The 18114-nt window shown below is 39.3% G+C and overlaps 1 protein-coding gene across 2 annotated transcripts in view; it reads right to left on the reverse strand.

The window, feature by feature from the left end:
• Window positions 1–9042: 9042 nt before the first annotated feature.
• DCLK2 (doublecortin like kinase 2) overlaps window positions 9043–18114 on the reverse strand; it is a 137224-nt gene continuing 128152 nt past the window's right edge. For both annotated transcript variants that reach the window (XM_061584679.1, XM_061584680.1), the window contains 3 exons: window positions 16796–16876; window positions 14907–15023; window positions 9043–10278 (listed from right to left, as the gene is read on the reverse strand). In XM_061584679.1, coding sequence (XP_061440663.1) covers window positions 10066–10278; window positions 14907–15023; window positions 16796–16876 — 411 coding nt within the window. In that variant the 3' untranslated portion in view covers window positions 9043–10065. The remainder of the gene's footprint in view (window positions 10279–14906; window positions 15024–16795; window positions 16877–18114) is intronic.

An 18114-nucleotide genomic window follows, 5' to 3' on the forward strand; every position in this document is an offset into this window, starting at 1 on the left:
GTATAAATCGATGTGATCCATTTTATAAAATTATCTCCAAAGTCCATTTGCTCTAGAACCTTAAACATAAATTTCCAATTCAAATTATCGAATGCTTTCTCAGCGTCCAGAAAAATCAAGGCTGCTTGTATGTCATTTCGTTGTTCAAGATATTCCAACACATTCAAAACATTCCTGACGTTATCACGTAATTGTCTTTTAGGTAAAAACCCCACTTGATCTTCCTGAATAAATTGTTGCAATATTATTTTCATTCTTTCGGCCAAAATCGTTGTAAAAATTTTATAATCATTATTCAATAAAGATATTGGTCGATATTTTTTTGTTTTAGTTAGATCCTGCTCTTCTTTAGGTATTAATGTTATATTGGCATTTTTCCAACTATCCGGTATCTTCCCTTCTTGCAAAATAGAATTCATTGTGTACTGTAAAGGTAATAGAAGTTCCTCCTCCAAGCATTTGTAATACATTGCTGATAGTCCATCCGGTCCTGGCGCCTTTCCTAATTTAATTTTACTTATAGCCTCAGATATTTCTCTTGACGTAATAGGACCATTAATAGCTTGTCTCTGAAAATCTGTAATTTTAGGCAAATTCTGTGTTGATATATATTCTTCTATTTTTTCAGAGGGAATTTCCTGACACTTGTACAAAGTTGAATAATACTGATGAAAAACCCCTTGGATTTTTACATTGTCTGTCAACATCTCATCTCCTTCTTGTATCTTTAAAATAAGATTTTTTTGTCGTTCTTTTCTTAATTTATATGCTAACAATTTCCCCGGTTTATTTGCAAATTCAAAACTCCTTTGTTTAGCAAAGTTTAATTTCCTTTCAATTTCTCTGTCAACATTGACACTTGTTTCTGTAACATTTTAATTTGATTTACAGTAGATGCTTTGGTTGGATTCTTTTTCAATTCTTCCTCTTTTTGTTTTATTTCTTCCAAGATTAATTGCATTTTCTGTTGTTTCTTCTTTTTTAATTCAGAGTTACATTTAATAAAATATCCCCTCATAAATGCTTTACTTGTGTCCCAAACAATATTTTCATCTGTTCCTTTATATAAATTGTGTTCAAAAAACTCTTTTAATTTCTTCTTACACTCCTGCACTATTTTATCATTCTGTAATAAAGATTCATTTAGTCTCCATTTAAATCCAAGATTTTTTTTTTAAGTCAATATCACTGGATTGTGATCCGAAAAAGTTTTTGGTAATACATCCATCTTGGAAATATCTTTCACTAAACTTTTAGACATCCAAATCATATCAATCCTCGAAAATGTTTTATGCCTTTCTGAAAAATAAGTAAATTCCTTTGCATTATTATTTATATGTCTCCAAGCATCCACCAATTCCAAATTTTCCATCAATTCAAAACAAATCTTCGGCAATTTGCCCTGTGTCTCTTTAATGTTTTTCTCAGAAAGTCTATCCATTTTTGGTGAAATTACCCCATTCCAATCACCCATGACACACCAATGATCATATACAAACTCTGATAATTTTTCCATAAGTCCAGTATAGAACCTTGTTTTATCTTCATTGGGAGCATAAATGCCCACTATCAAAATTTTTGTACCCTGTATGGTAATTTCAACTCCCACAAATCTGCCACTATCATCCAATAATATCAATTTAGGGGACAATTGTGAATTAATGTAAAGGACCACACCATTTTTTTTTTTGATCCTGCCAAAATAAATTCTTCGCCCAAATTTTTACAGATTAAATATTTGGAGTCTTTCTTCTTAATATGAGTTTCTTGTAAACAAATTATATCCAATTTTAATTTTTTCAAATAATGAAATACTTTCTCTTCTGCGACAGATTAGCTCCATTTATATTCCAAGTTAGATATTTGTAATCCATTTTTAAGCATGTATTTTAGAAAAGTCTGTACCTGTTGCTCCCTTTGATTCATCATCATCCTTTTCTTCTTCTACCTGTTTCTGTTGACTTTGTTTCCCAGGAATTGTATCCATGTCTTTGAGTTTATCTTCTTCCATATCTTTTGAAGCTTTTCTCAAGAAATCCCTTGCTTTTTGAACAGTATTTAATCGATACTTCTGTTGTCTGAATGTAAAAATCACTCCCTCTGGAATATCCCATCTAAATTGAATTTTACATTGTTTAAGTTTTTCTGTGAAAAAAGCATATTCTTTTCTCTTTCGTAAAAGTCTAATAGGAATTTCCTTCATCACCAATATTTCTTTACCGTCAATTTTGAAGCCATTGTTAAAATGGTGTTGCAATACCATATTTCTAGTCTTTTTTTAAAGAAAATTAACAAGTACATCTCTTGGGATTTTTTTCATTGTTGCACATCTGGAATTAATTCTGTAAACTGTATCTATTTCAAATTCCATCCGATCTTCATTCATTTCCAAGGATTTTGCTAAAACAGTAACAATTTTCTCTCTGATGTCTTCACCTGTTTCCTCAGGAATTGCACGGAATCTCAAGCAATATTCTTTATCTCTAAGTTCCATAACAGCAAAATAATCCAGATTTTTTTCTAATTCCACATTTGCAATGTCAATTCTATTCTCTAAGGTTTGCACCTTATCTTTAACATTTTTTACTTCCTGTGTTAATTGCCCAATATTATTTTTAATCTCACCCACTTCTGTTTTGATATGATCTTGTAAATCTTTATAGTCCTTTTTCATATTGTGAAATTCATCTTTAAATTGTTGTCTGTCCTGTTTCATCTCTTGTTTCATCTCTTGTTTAAAATCATTAAATCCCTCCATAATTTTCTGAAACATGTCTATTCCTTCCTGTGTATCAGTTGAAACTCTTCACTCTAAAACTTTTGCTGCTTTCCTGGTTGTCATTCTAAAAAAGTAAAACTTTTTCTATTATTAACCAATGTTTCCAAATTTAGTGGCAAACTGTTTCTTACTTTTCCTCAACAACTAAAGAGTTAATATAATCAGGCTTGTTAGTGTGATCTTAGCCAACACAGTTCTTATCTCCGGCACGTTCAAGAATGTAAAACAAATCCAGTTCTCAGCGTCCAGCATTCAGTAACATACACGAACAGCAGATTCGTTGAAAAAAAAAACATAATCCAAAATAGAAAGGAATAGAAAATAGTCTCAGATATATTTCCTTCAAATAATCAAAAACATCTTGTCCAATAGGTTGCCGCTTATTCGTTTTAATCTTTATAATTCCAAATTTAAGCCAGCTTTTTGTCATATAAAAAAAATGAAAAGTAAAACAGGTTCTTTGAATTGCTCCCTTCTTCCTTAACTTTATGCAAAGCAAAAAAAAAAGTGTGACTCACCCAAGTTTCTTAATTAGCTGATTCGTAAACAATCCTCTTTTACGGTAGTATTTTAAGTCCAAGATAAGATTTAGACAGATGGAGGCTAGCTCGTTAAAAACGTTTTTAAAGAGAGAGAAAAAAGTCTCGCTTACTTTCAGCATAGCATGTTGGAAATCCAAGCTCCGTCTTCCGTTGCCAGGTAAGCCTTCTTATCTCAGGGGATTCCTGATCAAATCCAGCTATCTGCAACTCGACGAAGTTACGTGGATAATCTTCAGTTCTCCTTTTATCTTGGAGAACATTTACGCCAGTCATAGATTCCTCTTGATTGACTTTAAACTGAAATAAGCTTTCTCTGAGATAGAGCTCCCTCAGAGACAACCACCAGCCAGCACTCCTTCCGGGAAGTCGGCCATGGACAATTTAATGCATCTGTGCCTTCTGCCAGCAGGGATATGAACCTGGTGTAGAATCTGTTCAGCTGATGTGGGTCTTTGTATCCAAACTGGTGTTGCACTTACTTGAAGATGGCTCTGTTGAGCTGCCACTCCCTGGGCATCATCATCACCATCAACAATGAAAATAATATTGATTACAAGTTATTATCTGCCCTTCACACAAAGGTCCCAGGGTGGGTTACAACACATTTTAAACACATTTTAATGTCCTTCAGGCTCAGCCACTCTGCCTGCTTCTTGGACATGTTCCAAGACCAGTGACACAAGATTTCTTTCTGGCCAGGACAGCATGAGGGTGCCTTCCACCTGGAGGACTCATGATGTCATGCCTCCCTGATGACTGTTACATGCTTTTGGTGTTGTGTTGCCATAAGGATGGTGTCTTGATATGGGTTCCTTCAGTGGGGTGCCCCTGGCATAGTTGCTCTTCTTCAGCCACCATTTCAGTGCTGAGCAGAGCTAAGGAATCAACCATATCTGTCTGTGCTGATTGGCCACAATGAGTGACTGAAACAGGAGCAGGCATTGTAGCAAGCTGGTGTGGGACCTTGCCCATGGAGTAACTTGATACTAGCATTCCTAACAACTTTGCTAGGTCCATTGTATCTTCTGATGACTTGGTCATCACTATGGACACAGCTGTTATGATTCTATCATTTATTGTGACAATGAGAGGTTTTCTTTGTTGGTCTCTATTTGTGCCCCTAAGTATCGGATACTTTGGGAGGGGTGCAGATAGCTCTTCATGTTTATCAGGAATTCATGTTCTTTCAAGACTTCCAGAATGATGTTCAGATCTTGGTATGCCTCCTGGATGGAGGGTGATTGGATTACTGTAACATCAAGGTAAGGGTACACACGTGCACCAAGTTCATCATTCTTTCTGTGAATCCTCTTGTGGCCAATGCCAATTCAAATGATGTTGATCTGCATAAGCAAAGGACAAAACCTAGTGGTGATTTGGATGTAAGGGCACATGTAGTTGTACCTCAGCTGAGTCTATGGAAGCCAGATAGTCCTGAGGTTGGAGGGCTTCTTGAATGGAGGTCAATGTTTCCATTATAAATTTGTGATGAAATACCTAAACAAATTAGTAATGTAAGTTCAACACTGACCTCCAAATGCCCTTTCTTTGGAATGATGATCAGTGAGTAGACACCTGAGTATCTCTGATCTGATGGTATGCAGTCTCTTGCTGCTATTTGCAGTAGGTGTTCTATCACTGCTGACATCAACTTACGTTTCTTTTGAGTTTAGGGGAGCAGTAATGTGATAAACCAGCCTGGAGGAGAGGATTGAAATTCTATCCTGTAACTGAAACATATTGCCTCTGTGGATACAACACTGTGGATTCCCTTCTGAGGTAGAAGCTCATCAACCTTCTCCCCCAGATGGGGAGGTGAGTCAGAAGTTCTTCTTATGCTTTCCCCCTCTTGTAGTTGAGTTACTGGTGAATCTGTTGTTTGGGTTTTGAGGACATTTATTCTGGAACCTTGGCCAACTCTACAATGTTCTGTATGGTTGGAAATCATGAAATTCTCTGGTTCTTCCCCCACAGAGTGAGGGCTGAAGGGCTGGTAAGGTTGGAAGCACCTGAAAATGCACTTATCTTCCTTTTTCTGTTGTGCGTTTGGCATCACTTTTTATTTTTAGCCTCTACTAAGTCTTTCAAAGGCTCATCTCTTAGCAGTTTTCCCCATCACATAGATCAGTTGCTAGCACCAGACGTGAGCTGGGATCTGTTGTAGTAAGCCAGGTTGACAACCAGGTGGCCTGTGATCAGAGAGGGGCAACAGAGACAATAGCACTGGGCTCTGTGTTGTACTGCCAGTTGGCCAATTGCTGTACTGGCAGCACTGTCAATGCTGTTTAATGTAGCCACATTTGCCTGTCTCAGAAGGGCTGCCTTATGTAAAGGTTTGACTCCATTTACTTGATCCTGTGGGTCCCAATCTGGTTCAGATCCTTCCTCTGCCCCAAAGCTCCTCTTCATTGAGAAGCTCCAAATGAGTCCATCTGGGTTCTGCTAAACTATTGTGGATGCTGCCTCCTCCCATTGCCGTGGTATGACTCTGGCCCATCACTGCTTCTCCACCAGCTATTGCCTGCACTATGATGCAGCCGTTTGGATCCTTTATTGTCAGTATGCTCCCCAGCTCGCAGAACTGGTAAAGCTTTGTTGTGCCACTGCTGCTGGGTGATTTAAATTTTCAAAATGGCAAGCGCTACTTTCTGCACCATCACTGGGGAGTACCCTTTTGTACTTTCTTCTCTCCCACTCCTGCACTTTTCTCAATGTTAACTCGTAATATGCTTCCTAATTTCCCCAAAGATGATGACTAGGCTTCAAAGAATGGAGGAGCTGCCTTTACTTGTAAATTCTCCCAACAGTAATTACGGTATTTTAAAAATTGTGTTTCAGTGTTCAATGTATTTACAAAAACAATGCATCACACTTTTAAAATCAAAACAGCAAACAGTTCTTAGGTAAACATGATGATTGGCATTTAAAATGAAAATGAATAGCAATTAATTATATAGAGATCAATTTGTTAGCGGCTGGAAGATAATGAGGACACATTAACTAGCAATGAATTAGACTTGAATGAATTAAGGGGAACTTGCAGAACTTTAAATGAGATCCTAAAGAAATCACAGTATAGTGATCAATTTAAGGGTTATAGGGATAGTCAGACTCAGAGACAGACATCCACCTTCTCAAAAATTCAAACTCACACACTCCCAACTGGTTCTCACACATGCTTCCCCCTCAATTTAAAGGATTTCAGAGGCCAGAAGAGCACCAGCGAAAGGACCTGTTCAAGCAAGGCAGAAAAAATAAACTGAGGCTCCAGCTGGAGAAGTTTCCCAGAAGCAGTATGGAACTGTTTCAGTTTATGCGGCCTGATGACATGGACAAGGTGCTTGCGATGATGCGGCCAACAACGTGTCCTCTCGACCTTTGCCCTTCTTGGCTTATTAAAGCTTGCCAAGGGAGTCTGACCGAGAGGATCCAGGGTCTGGTCAATGCATCATTGTGAGAGGGAGTGGTTCCAGCTGCCTTGAAAGAGGCGGTGATTTGACCACTCCTGAAAAGCCCACTCTGGACCCATTGGTTTGTGACAACTACCGACCGGTTGCAAATACCCCCTTTTTAGGGAAGGTGATTGGAGGGTTGTGGCAGAGAAACTGCAAGTACTCTTGGATGAAACAGATTATCTTGACCCTTCCCAATCTGGGTTCAGGCCTGGTTATGGGTCTGAATCGGCCTTGGTTGCCCTGATGGATGACCTTTATCAGGAGAAGGACAGGGGGAGTGCGACCCTGTTGTTCTTACTTGATCTCTCAGCAGCTTTTGATACCATTGACCATGGTATCCTTCTGGGCCGACTTGGTGAGATGGGTATTGGAGGCACTGTTTTACAGTGGTTCTGATCCTATCTCTAGGGTCGTTCTCAGAGAATAGCATTGGGTGACTGTCTTTTGGCCCCCTGGCAGCTCTGCTGTGGGGTGCAGCAGGGTACCACCTTCTCCCCCATGCTGTTTAACATCTATATGAAGCCCTTGGGAGCAGTCATCAGGAACTTTGGGGTGAGGTGTCAGCAGTATGCTGATGATAGCCAGCTCTATTTCTCCATAACACCTGAATCAGGAGAGGCCATGCAAGCCCTGGACCAGTGCTTGGACTCGGTGGTGGGCTGGATGAGGGCCAATAAACTGAGTCTGAAGCCTAGCAAGATGGAGGCGCTGTGGGTTGGTGGTTCCTGAGTTCGGATAATTGGTCAGTTGTCTGCTTTGGATGGGGTCGTAGTCCCTCTGAAAGAGCAGGTACATAGCCTGGGGGTGCTCCTGGATCCATCTTTGTCGCTAGAGGCCAAGGTGACCTCAGTGGCTAGGAGTACCTTTTACCAGCTTTGGCTGGTAAGACAGCTGCGGCCATTTCTGGACCGGGATAGCCTCACCACTGTTGTCCACGCACTGGTAACCTCTAGGCTGGATTACTGTAATGCGCTCTATGTGGGGCTGCCCTTGAGGTTGGTCCAGAAGCTGCAGCTGGTGCAAAATGCGGCAGCGAGGCTGCTCACTGGGGCAGGGTATTACCAACATGTCACCCCGCTGCTGAAAGAATTGCACTGGCTGCCCATTAGCTACTGGGCCAAGTTCAAGGTTCTAGTTTGGCGTACAAAGCCCTATACAGCTTGGGACCATCTTACCTCTTATATGCCCAGTCGATCACTGCGCTCTGCAGGTGAGGGCCTCCTGCAGATACCATCTTATCAGGAGGTTAATTCTGCACAATATAGGAAACGTACCTTTAGTGTGGCGGCACCTACCCTGTGGAATTCCCTCCCTTTGAATATTAGGCAGGCGCCATCTCTGCTATCTGTTCGGCGCCTTTTGAAGACTTTCCTCTTTCAGCAAGCCTTTTAAGTTGAGATTTATCCCAGTCTGCATCTGTGTCAGAATTGTTTAATATGTTTTTTAATGTTTTTAACCCTTTTTAAGGTTGTTTTTTTAAAATGTATTTTGTTTTAATGTATTTTAAGATCTGTTTTTATGATGTTTTAAAGGTTTTCGGTGCTTTATTTGCCGCCCTGGGCTCCTGCTGGGAGGAAGGGTGGGATACAAATTAATTAAATAAATAAATAATAAATAATAATAAATAACTCTTGACATTTTTCTGCCTTGTCAAATTATGACAGCCCACTAGTGCCATTCAAGAACAATCTCCATCCCTGGCAGCAATGCAAAATAAGAACTAGTTAAATGTCCAACAAAAAGTTTAAAATCAACTTCTATGTACATATACAGTTTGCCTATAGTAACACACAACCTGCTATTTCAAGAGCAGACTAGTCTTTTAACAGAGTGAGCCCCAGACAATTTGGCATCGTTGCTTTACTGCCCCAGTTGAATGGTGCATAGGTGGCACCCAACTCACACTGGAGATGGTCAGTGGGAGTTTAAGTCCATATGGTACAGTATATGATACATAAAAATCTTTGTCTGCTACTACTGTGGCTTGAAATCGATAGCTGTCAGAGCAACTTTGGGCAGAAACTTTCTATAGCCTATGAATTGGAAGTAAGTCTCACTGGATTCACAGGGGCTTGCTCCCAGGTAAGGACAAATAGGATTGTAGCTTCAATCTGAGTTCAAGGTAAAGAAGGCCCAGTACTGTTGTATGAATTAATTTCAGATTCTTTATTCTGAGAATGTAAATGGCATGTAGGGCAAAAGGAAATGAAGATTAGTACCCACACTGGACAGGCTTTCTATATTCCCTCGAAAAATTCCACTACTCTTTTCAAGAAGAATGTTTATTGCAGATTTTATAGTTGTAATGTAAAGGCTAATAAAAATGATTCAGAATTGTTAAAAAGGAGCAAAAGGAAATAAGGTTACATACAATATTGAAACAAGCATTAGGATAAAAAAGAAAACTCCATCTACCCTTCTGCACATTTAGGATAATTGCTCCCCAAATATTTCTACTTTTCCTGAAGTTATAGGGCTAAACAAAATACAAAATGACAAAAGCATTCTGTGTTGGTAACCAAGTAGATCATTGCTTTAGTTGGTTTACTCGTAACTATATGGCTCCATTTTAGGTTATGCAACATGCAGCAAGCTTTCTATTCAAGATAATTTGTAGTGGTGTTTGTAGTTAATAATGGGAAGAGCGAATCTGTTCCAAACAAACCACAGTGGCTGAAAATGCTTTGTTGACTGCAGTCTTCATACAAGAAAATAATGGGAGAAGAATAGTTGCCCAATGATTGTGTTACTTTTGTATTCAATGCCTAAATTCATGTTTTCTAAACTTTAATTGCAAATCACTATTTTTATAACAATTCCTCTCACCCTGCACACATTCATTTTCATTCACATAGCTTGCCTTTCAATATTGTGCAGATTGCCCATTAGGATCACTAGTCTTGCCTCTCCAGAATAACTCTGGAACTGAACTCTAAGATTGCATAAAGGAATTAGAGCATCCCAATTTTTGCCCTCTGGCACTTTTTGTAAAGCCCAGACTTTGCTGGGCAAAGCCTCTTAATGGTTCTTCCTGTTTAAAGTTTGTATATCAATATATGATTACCACCAGAGTAAATTGATTAATTTATGTCCCAATATGTTTGAAATTATATTTAACACTATTTCTTTTTTTAAAAAAACCCCCATCATTATGGCCAAAGTCCTATAAGCTACTGTATGTACTATCTGTGTCCCTTTCAAAGAGATGTGAACAAACTACAGTAGAGAAGGCATGTGAATAGTAGTGGATAGATACCTGACCTAGCAGTGGATTTCAGTGGAACTTGTCTCAGAAGCCTGCAGTATCATCATGACATGATGAGACAGGGCATGTAGAGAGTTTGAGTGGCTCAGAAGCAGCAGGAAATAATGTTTTGAGCCCAACCGTAGGAAGATCATGAGCTGCAGCATTTATCATAGTGGTTTGCTCCACAGCAGCTCGACTAGGGTCCTGACAGCGCTTGTTGCAGAAGATCTGTCTTTCTTTATCTAGAGCTGTGTTCTATAACACAAATAAAAAATTAACATCACTAATTACTACAGCTCTCCTATATGATAGCATACACTAAACACATCCTTTGATGCATGCATTAGTCTGAAGAAAAGGAGAAGTAACATTGAAGGACTTTTATAAATGTGTGGGTAATGTGGATAGTTTTGAAGACTAGCTTCATAGCAGAGCATTAGTAGCAACAAACACTCTATGAAAAGCATGCTACTGCAATACCAATGAGATAAATTTTAATGAGTTGCCTTTAAACAAAAAAGTTAAACTGCCATTTGCAAGTCTGGTGAGGAAAAAACACTTAAGTGTGATTGCAAAGAAAAGATAAAACTCACCCCTTAAGCACTCACACCCTGAGCTAGCTATAGCGGCATGTAACTGGTGGCCCTGATGTAGATTTACTTTAAGACACTTCTGTGGAGATCAACATTATAATGCAAGGAGGCTGTTCATACTGTCCCACATTGCCAACGTGGATTTCTCTTGCAAGATCAGGGAACTCTTTCACATATTTGATAGGTAGATATAATATTGTCTATAATGGGTTAATTTGCTATTAGGAAGAGAAATAAATGTAACGAGCTTTTAATTTTAGGTTTATTTCCAGTTAAAAGACTGTACATGTGCATGCTCGCAAAGGTACAGTAGGGCCCCACTCATATGGCAGATTACGTTCCAGACCCCCGCCTAAAAACGAAACCTGCCACAAAGTGGAACTCCATCAATAAAATGGTGCCTGAAGCCCGAAAAATGCCATAAAAGTGGAACAAGCACCGTATGAGTGGGGTCCTTACTCTAATTAATAATAATAATAATAATAATAATAATAATAATAATAATAATAATAATAATGTTTTTTGGATTTTATAACTATGTCTTTGACAATTCTATTTTATAGTATTGTGTTTTAACAATTTTATCTGATTACCTCATGCTGGTCATGGACCGTAACAATAAAGATTATTATTATTATTTTACTCTAATTGAAAACTGCTGTATTAGCGGAATGCTGAAAAGTGGGCTGCCGAAAAGCGCAGCCCTACTGTACTCTATTATTGATTCTGAATACAATACTTTCCATGTGGCCAGCTCCAATCATCCATAGGTTAAAGCTAACATACACAAATGTACTGTCTCCCACCAATTCCTGATATCACAGTGGCGTAAAGTATGCAACAGTGATAGCAGGAGCTGCCACTGACCAAGCCACTATTTGTGTACGAATTAGGCACATAAAAACCTGGGGATAATTGGGAATACTTGTACAGATATCACTGTATCCTATGAATACACTCTAAATCAATACTGTATTAATTACATTCTGGGTTGAATCCATACTTAGAAAAGAAAAAGTAATCAATGGGACTTAAATTAGTCATTAGTTTAATGCCTCCACGTCACACAATGTAGAGCTGTGGATGTCATCTAAGGAGGTCATCAGAATCTAGTAGTAAAGCTTTTTGTGGACTATACTATTTGAGGTTTCAGATGGGGGAGTGGCACATGTTGGTTATTCCCTCAACTAGAAGAACTCCTGCACATTCGTAACTAGAACACCAGCAACAAAGCTAATATGACCCTTTTCCCATGATACACAAATTTTGTATGGGCATTGAGGTCCCACTAGAATGAGGGGATATTTCAGACTTACAATCTTGTCCCATACACATGCAGTCTAAAATGGTACTGTTTGGACAATCTTTCATTCTGCCAAGTACATAAAACAGCCCAAGGACAATTTCACTCAGAAATAAATGAACTTGTGTTATGACACTATCTGCTTTATGAGGGTGACCACAGAAATGCCAATCCATCAGAACATGTTGGCAATGGTGATGCAGACTGAGGATTATGGATCAACAGAAGGAGAATCCAACAAACAGCACCCTGAGGGAGCTGTATGGAAAAATCAAGAGGCCGTAGTTCAAATTCCATTTTAAAAAGTCACTGCACCCAAATACACAGGACACAAAACATCACGCATGGCTGAAATGGTACAAATGGTGCAAACATATAAATGCAATGAAAGCTTGCCATATGCCTCTTCTGCATAATTTAGTAGTCTGAGGTGGGGATATCTGTTATCTGGTTACTTCTCCTTTTCTTTCAAACTCAAAAAGAACATATTTTTAATGTGGCAAAGAAAAGCACCATAATTAGTACATACCATTGCCTTGGACCTACTCAGAGGAAAGCAATGCAGGCATTGGGAGAGGAAGCAAAAGAAGAAAGCAAGGGACAGACACTAGACTTACTTGAAGCAGAACCAATAGTATTGCAACATTTAAAAATGTAAAGAACCCTATTCTGAAATAAAAAGGTAGCACTAAAATATTTAAATGAATCTTTTAATGCAATATTTCTTAAATCCCAAGGGGATAACAGCAATGCATATGTTTAAATGCAATTTCATGTTTCTACCACCTGAGGGCCATATCTGCTTTAACCAAAAAAATCAGTGAAAAAAAGGTTTGTGATATAAAGCGGAAAATGAATTGACATTAAGACCTTGATTTGAATAGGGCTGAGAAAGGGAATGAATATTCACTATATAAATGTGAAGATAATTTAATTACGTTGCATATTCTGTGCTCTTAGCATAAACATGTATTTTCCTAGGGCTCAGTAACAACTAAAACAGGCACTAAAGGTAAAGGTAAGGAGGAGTTGTTCCTGGTACGTCTCTTAGTCACTGTTTACCCTCTCTGTGTTATTATTTCTTATACAATGGCCACACTGGGCAAGATGCAACACTGGGTAACAGGACCAAGTGGCTAGAATACTGGCAGTAGGTACTAAAGGCCAATGTCCAATGCATTCTGCTACAGTGTCAAGTCAAGTAAGTCAAGTAAAACTTTACTGCTTAGCCATAGGCCATCGCTGCTACAGTGAGGATTTATGCTTACACAAAGGAACTTCCCCCCTCCACATGCATCCTGCACTCTCTCCAATTCTGGTCCGCAGGCTTTGAAGAAACCCCCAAACAGACTGGTGGAGCACGGAGCAGGGAGGGGGCAGAGTTCTGCTGCCTAAGCATAAACCCTTTTGCTATTGGAGCTACTTACTTAGTACTTCTTTGGATATAAGCCTAAGAATTTGGGGGTATCTGTGCACATTATCAGGAAGCCCAAAAGAAGTGGTACATCACAAACACACACCTGTGCACCTCTGCAGTTGTGTGAGAAAAAGTAATTTATGCATGTCTCCACCATCTTCCTCTCTCGTGGGAAGAGGAGCATGCTACCCTTGAGCTAGGAGTACATGTTTCACCACAAGAGAGATGCCCAAATTACTCTTTCATATATTACCATGGAAGCATGAACAGAAGAAATGCACTTTACCTGCACTTCCTAGTAATGTGCAAGCCAGTCTGGGACGACATTGTGGACATTCAACTTAGAAGATGGGCCAGACAGGTAGATCTTGAACATCTACAAACTGTATTGAAGATTTTCTATATCTACAATAGTCAAATCATGTCTTTGCTTCCCATTTAATTAATGCAGCAAGTGATTATAATCAGAACTCCAAATTCTTCTTACTATCAAAATGTTTGCCCTGTACATTTTTACTCAAATGTATTGCAGTCTTAGCTAGCAAGGAAGAAGATAAGGCAGAGAAAATGGAAGTTAAAATAAATAGCATATGTGATGATTCATTGGCTAGAAACAAAACCATTAAGTCAGATAATTAGAAAACTCCACACCAGTAAGAAGCCAGCAGCTGCATTATACTGAGGACTGGAGGCAAGCTTAAAGGATGTGTAAACTTGAGTGTAGCTAAGAGTTAGAATGTAAAACCACTCTATTAAAAATGTATTTTATACCAGGTTTCTGCTTCAGGTTTATCCATAGTCTCAAAATACAAAGTTTGAAGTTCTGAGGCCCTTCAGACTGTCAAGTCAAACTGTCAAATGAAATGCAAGCAACAGCAAAATAAATGTTTCCTTTCCTCTACTCCTGTATTTCCATCCTAAAATAAAATGCTACCTTTAAAGGCGCCACTTACTGGTTTATATAGGTATCTACAATTGTAAATGAGCAAAAGATTAACAGTGCAATCCTAACTTGTCTACTCAGGAGTAAGTCCATTGAGTTCAATGCTGCTTACCACAGATACACAATTGCAGGCTAAGGCTACATCATAATTCTTTCCACAAATGACTTTGGCTGTTCTGTTTACATGTCTATAGATGCCAGGTATTTGTGATGCAGTGCAAATAAAAACTGCCAACAAAAAAAATAATAGCATCTTTATGAACTTCATTGCCCCAAGGCTTTATTTTATGAAATTAAAGTTCGTTATAGAACAGGTGAAAGAGCTGAAAACTATATGTGGCTGGGCTAAAAGATAGCAGATAATTTAAAACAAGGCAGAACTATTTGCTTAAGGTGAAATTATTTTTTAAAACAAAAAATCTTGAGCACAAAAACAGGAATTTCAGCAACTCCTTTAAAAATATTGTTCTTAAAAATGTACCCATTATAGAGAGACACAACTAAAAATGTGCACTGTGATTTTTCAGTGGAAGAATTTCATAATGTCCTTTCTCAGCAGAGGCGGGAAGAAGTTGGGAAGTGTCTGATAGTAGTGAAATAATTAAAAGAAATTATGCATTTGCTTACCATTATGACAGAGACCCCTGCGGCTGGATTATTCTGTTTGGGTAGCGTGTTGTTAAAGTGCTGCTTTAATTTACCTGTTACTTCAGCTTGCATATTATTTTCCTGGGAGGCATCATCCTTTGTAAAGAAAGAAGAGAACACATTCATCATCATCAGCAGCAGCAGCAGCAGCAGCAGCAGCAGCAGCAGCATTTATTGCCCGCCCTTCACCTAGGGGTCCCAGGGTTACAACAACTTTAAAATACAGTGTTAAAAACAATTAAAGGCAACCAGAATCACAAAATAGGATGACTCCTAAAAATATATGCTTCAGGTGTCAAAGGCCAGGGTAAAGAGGTGCATCTTTAGCATTTGCCTAAAACTGTACAATGAAGGTGCCAGGAGCACTTCAGTGGGGAGGGAGTTCCATACTAAGGATTGCCACAGAGAATGCCCTCCCTCAGGCCACCACCACCCAGGTTCCAAGGGTGGTGGTGCTACCAAAAGGACCCCTTTGGCTCATCTTAACACCCAAAAGGGTCTGTAGGGAAGGAGGTAGTCTTTCAGGTATTTGGGCCCAAAGTCATTTAGCACTTTAAACACTAGCACAAGCACCTCAAATAGGTCATTGAAATGAACTAGCAACCAATGCAACTGTTTTAAAATGGGTTGTATGAGGTCTAAAAGGAACCCCAGCCAATAATCTGCCTGCTGCATTTTGGACCAAGTGAAGTTTCTGAGTCTTCTTCAAGGGCAGCCACATGTAGAGCACATTGCAATAATCAGTCTGGAAATTACCAGAACATGGAGTGCTGTGGCTAAGTCATCTCTGTCCATAAGGGACCAAAGCTGGCAAACCACCCAGAGCTGGAAAAAGGTACTCCTAGCCACTGAGGCACATGAAATCTCAATGTCTGGATGGGAGCAGAGGCATGCATGCCCCAGCCCAGCCCAGCCTAGCCTTCCTCATGTTATACAAAAAGGTCTACAGGGGTTTCTACTCACTACTTCAAGAAAACATGAGCAGTAGCCACCTGAATACCTTCCCCATGCAGCACAGAGAAGGTTGAGGACAGGGTGGATGTGTGTGGGGAGGGACTTGCATGAGAGCTTCTGTACCCATCTACACTTTGAGCATTTGCATGTCCAGGCAAATTCCTGAACATGCCTTATGTGTCAAGTAGTTTTAAACTCCTGTAGGACAGTGATAGGGAACTTGGGCTTCAGTAACATACAGAAGGCCACAACTCTCATCAGTCCCAGAAAGCACGGCTAATGTTCAAGCCTTGTTAAGAGTTACAGTCCAACAACAGCTGGAAGACCTCAGGTTCATCATTCCTGCTGTAGGCAATCATCCCAAACCAGCCAGGGAGATCCATCCACAAAACCATGCTTCACCCCCTCCCCCTAGGACTGAGTGGTCTTTCACTACATGTACACTGCTAAATAAATGATTCATTCTGATTATGCATTGTATAGGCCCTGAATTGAGGCACTCTTCCTGCCTCACAACCAACATGTCAGAGAAACTGTCAGGACTGGCTGTGCTGATCATATAGTGAGCACCAGCCAAGTCTCCTTCCACCTGAAAACTTACACAGAACTACAATTCTCTCCTAGTCACAACACTGCTAGAAACTTTTAAAAGTTTTAAAAAGTGCTACCAACCCCCCATGCTTCTTCTGGAGTCTGCAGACCATGCAACATTCCTACAGAAAATCATTTTTGACATTAAAAAACAACATGCCAGACTATGCAGATGGCTTTGGAGCAACAGCGTAAAGGTAGGACTTAGTGGCCAGATGTGTCAAATTGCATTTCAGAAGATTAGGACTTAACACAGGGTGAGCTTCTCTATAATTAATTTTGTTTAAATGTGCAATGTAAGAAAGTAGAAAGTATTTACTCACTGACACCCAGGGGTGGTTTAGAATCTGAGCGGCTGTATACCGTGCTTCCACATTTACTTGTAGCATCAGACTAATTAATTCCTGGGAGGGGGGGAATATGAGGAAAGGAATGAACACAACTTATAGTCATATTAACAAATGGGAGCCTGCTTCTGTCAGGATTTTTGATTCTAATCTTCATACCTACTAGACTTGGGAGTTTACATTTCCTCTATCAGTAGTTTCTCAAGGAGCAGTATGTGTCCCAATTAAGATTTTTCTTTAGTAGCATTATTTCTGGCTGTACACTGCAGTAAACATGAGAGAGTGCACAGGTTTTGGGGGAAGCATGTTAAGTGAGCCACAAAAGGAAACCTCAAGTTCATCCTCACCCTCCTTTGAAAAGCATATTGCTGGCTGTGCTCGCACTATAATGCCACAAAGATGCCACAACAGGATTGTGTCAGAAGATAGCCAAACTTTTCAATTAGAGAACTACACTGGGAATTCCCTCCTTAGAGGCTAATTACCATATAGGAGCCCATGATATTCACACCAGCACATTCCATCTAAAGATTGCATTAGCATGGATTGCCCACATTGGAGGGAAATTGCTTTGCCCAGGAACAATTATTGCTGTTTGTGTGCTGGGAATTCATTATTCTTACAACCCAGGCCCAAGCCCAAAGGAAGGTGTCCTGATCCCCTGCATTAAACGAATAGCATCTTTAAGAAGCAAGAGCCTACCACCTATGTTCCATTTTACTTTATAAAATTGGAAACAAAAAAGGGAACATTTCGACTGTGTCATAAATCAAAACAGGCAATAAGGATGGACTTAATTACATCCTCCCCAGATATCACAAAATTACATTCCATTGTTCCATTTAGGCATGCCTATTTTACTAATCTTTGTCATGGATGGGCCCATACTCTGATTCAGCAGGCCACCTGTCAGCAGGTGATTTTAAACCCATTAATTTGTCCAATAATTTCCAAGTGTGGAACTCTGTCAACTCACTTTACTTTCAGAAAAGAACATGAATTTGACTAACTGCAGTGGCTTACATATTAATATGAAATAAAGAATAGTAGTTCTTTCCCTCTCCTTACAGGGAGAGAGAAATGGGCTTCAAGATATCTCCATAGATTTAGCTGTATTACCATTAGAGCACAATATTATTTATTTATTTGATTTATATCCTGCCCTTCCACCCAGCAGGAGCCCTGGGCAGCAAACAAAAGCACTAAAAACAGTTTAAAACATCATAAAAACAGACATTAAAATACATTAAAACAAAAAAGACATTTGGTCTTACCATAAAATGGTTTTCTCTGTG

This window comes from Rhineura floridana, chromosome 9, assembly GCF_030035675.1.
Source record: "Rhineura floridana isolate rRhiFlo1 chromosome 9, rRhiFlo1.hap2, whole genome shotgun sequence".
Taxonomy (NCBI): domain Eukaryota; kingdom Metazoa; phylum Chordata; class Lepidosauria; order Squamata; family Rhineuridae; genus Rhineura; species Rhineura floridana.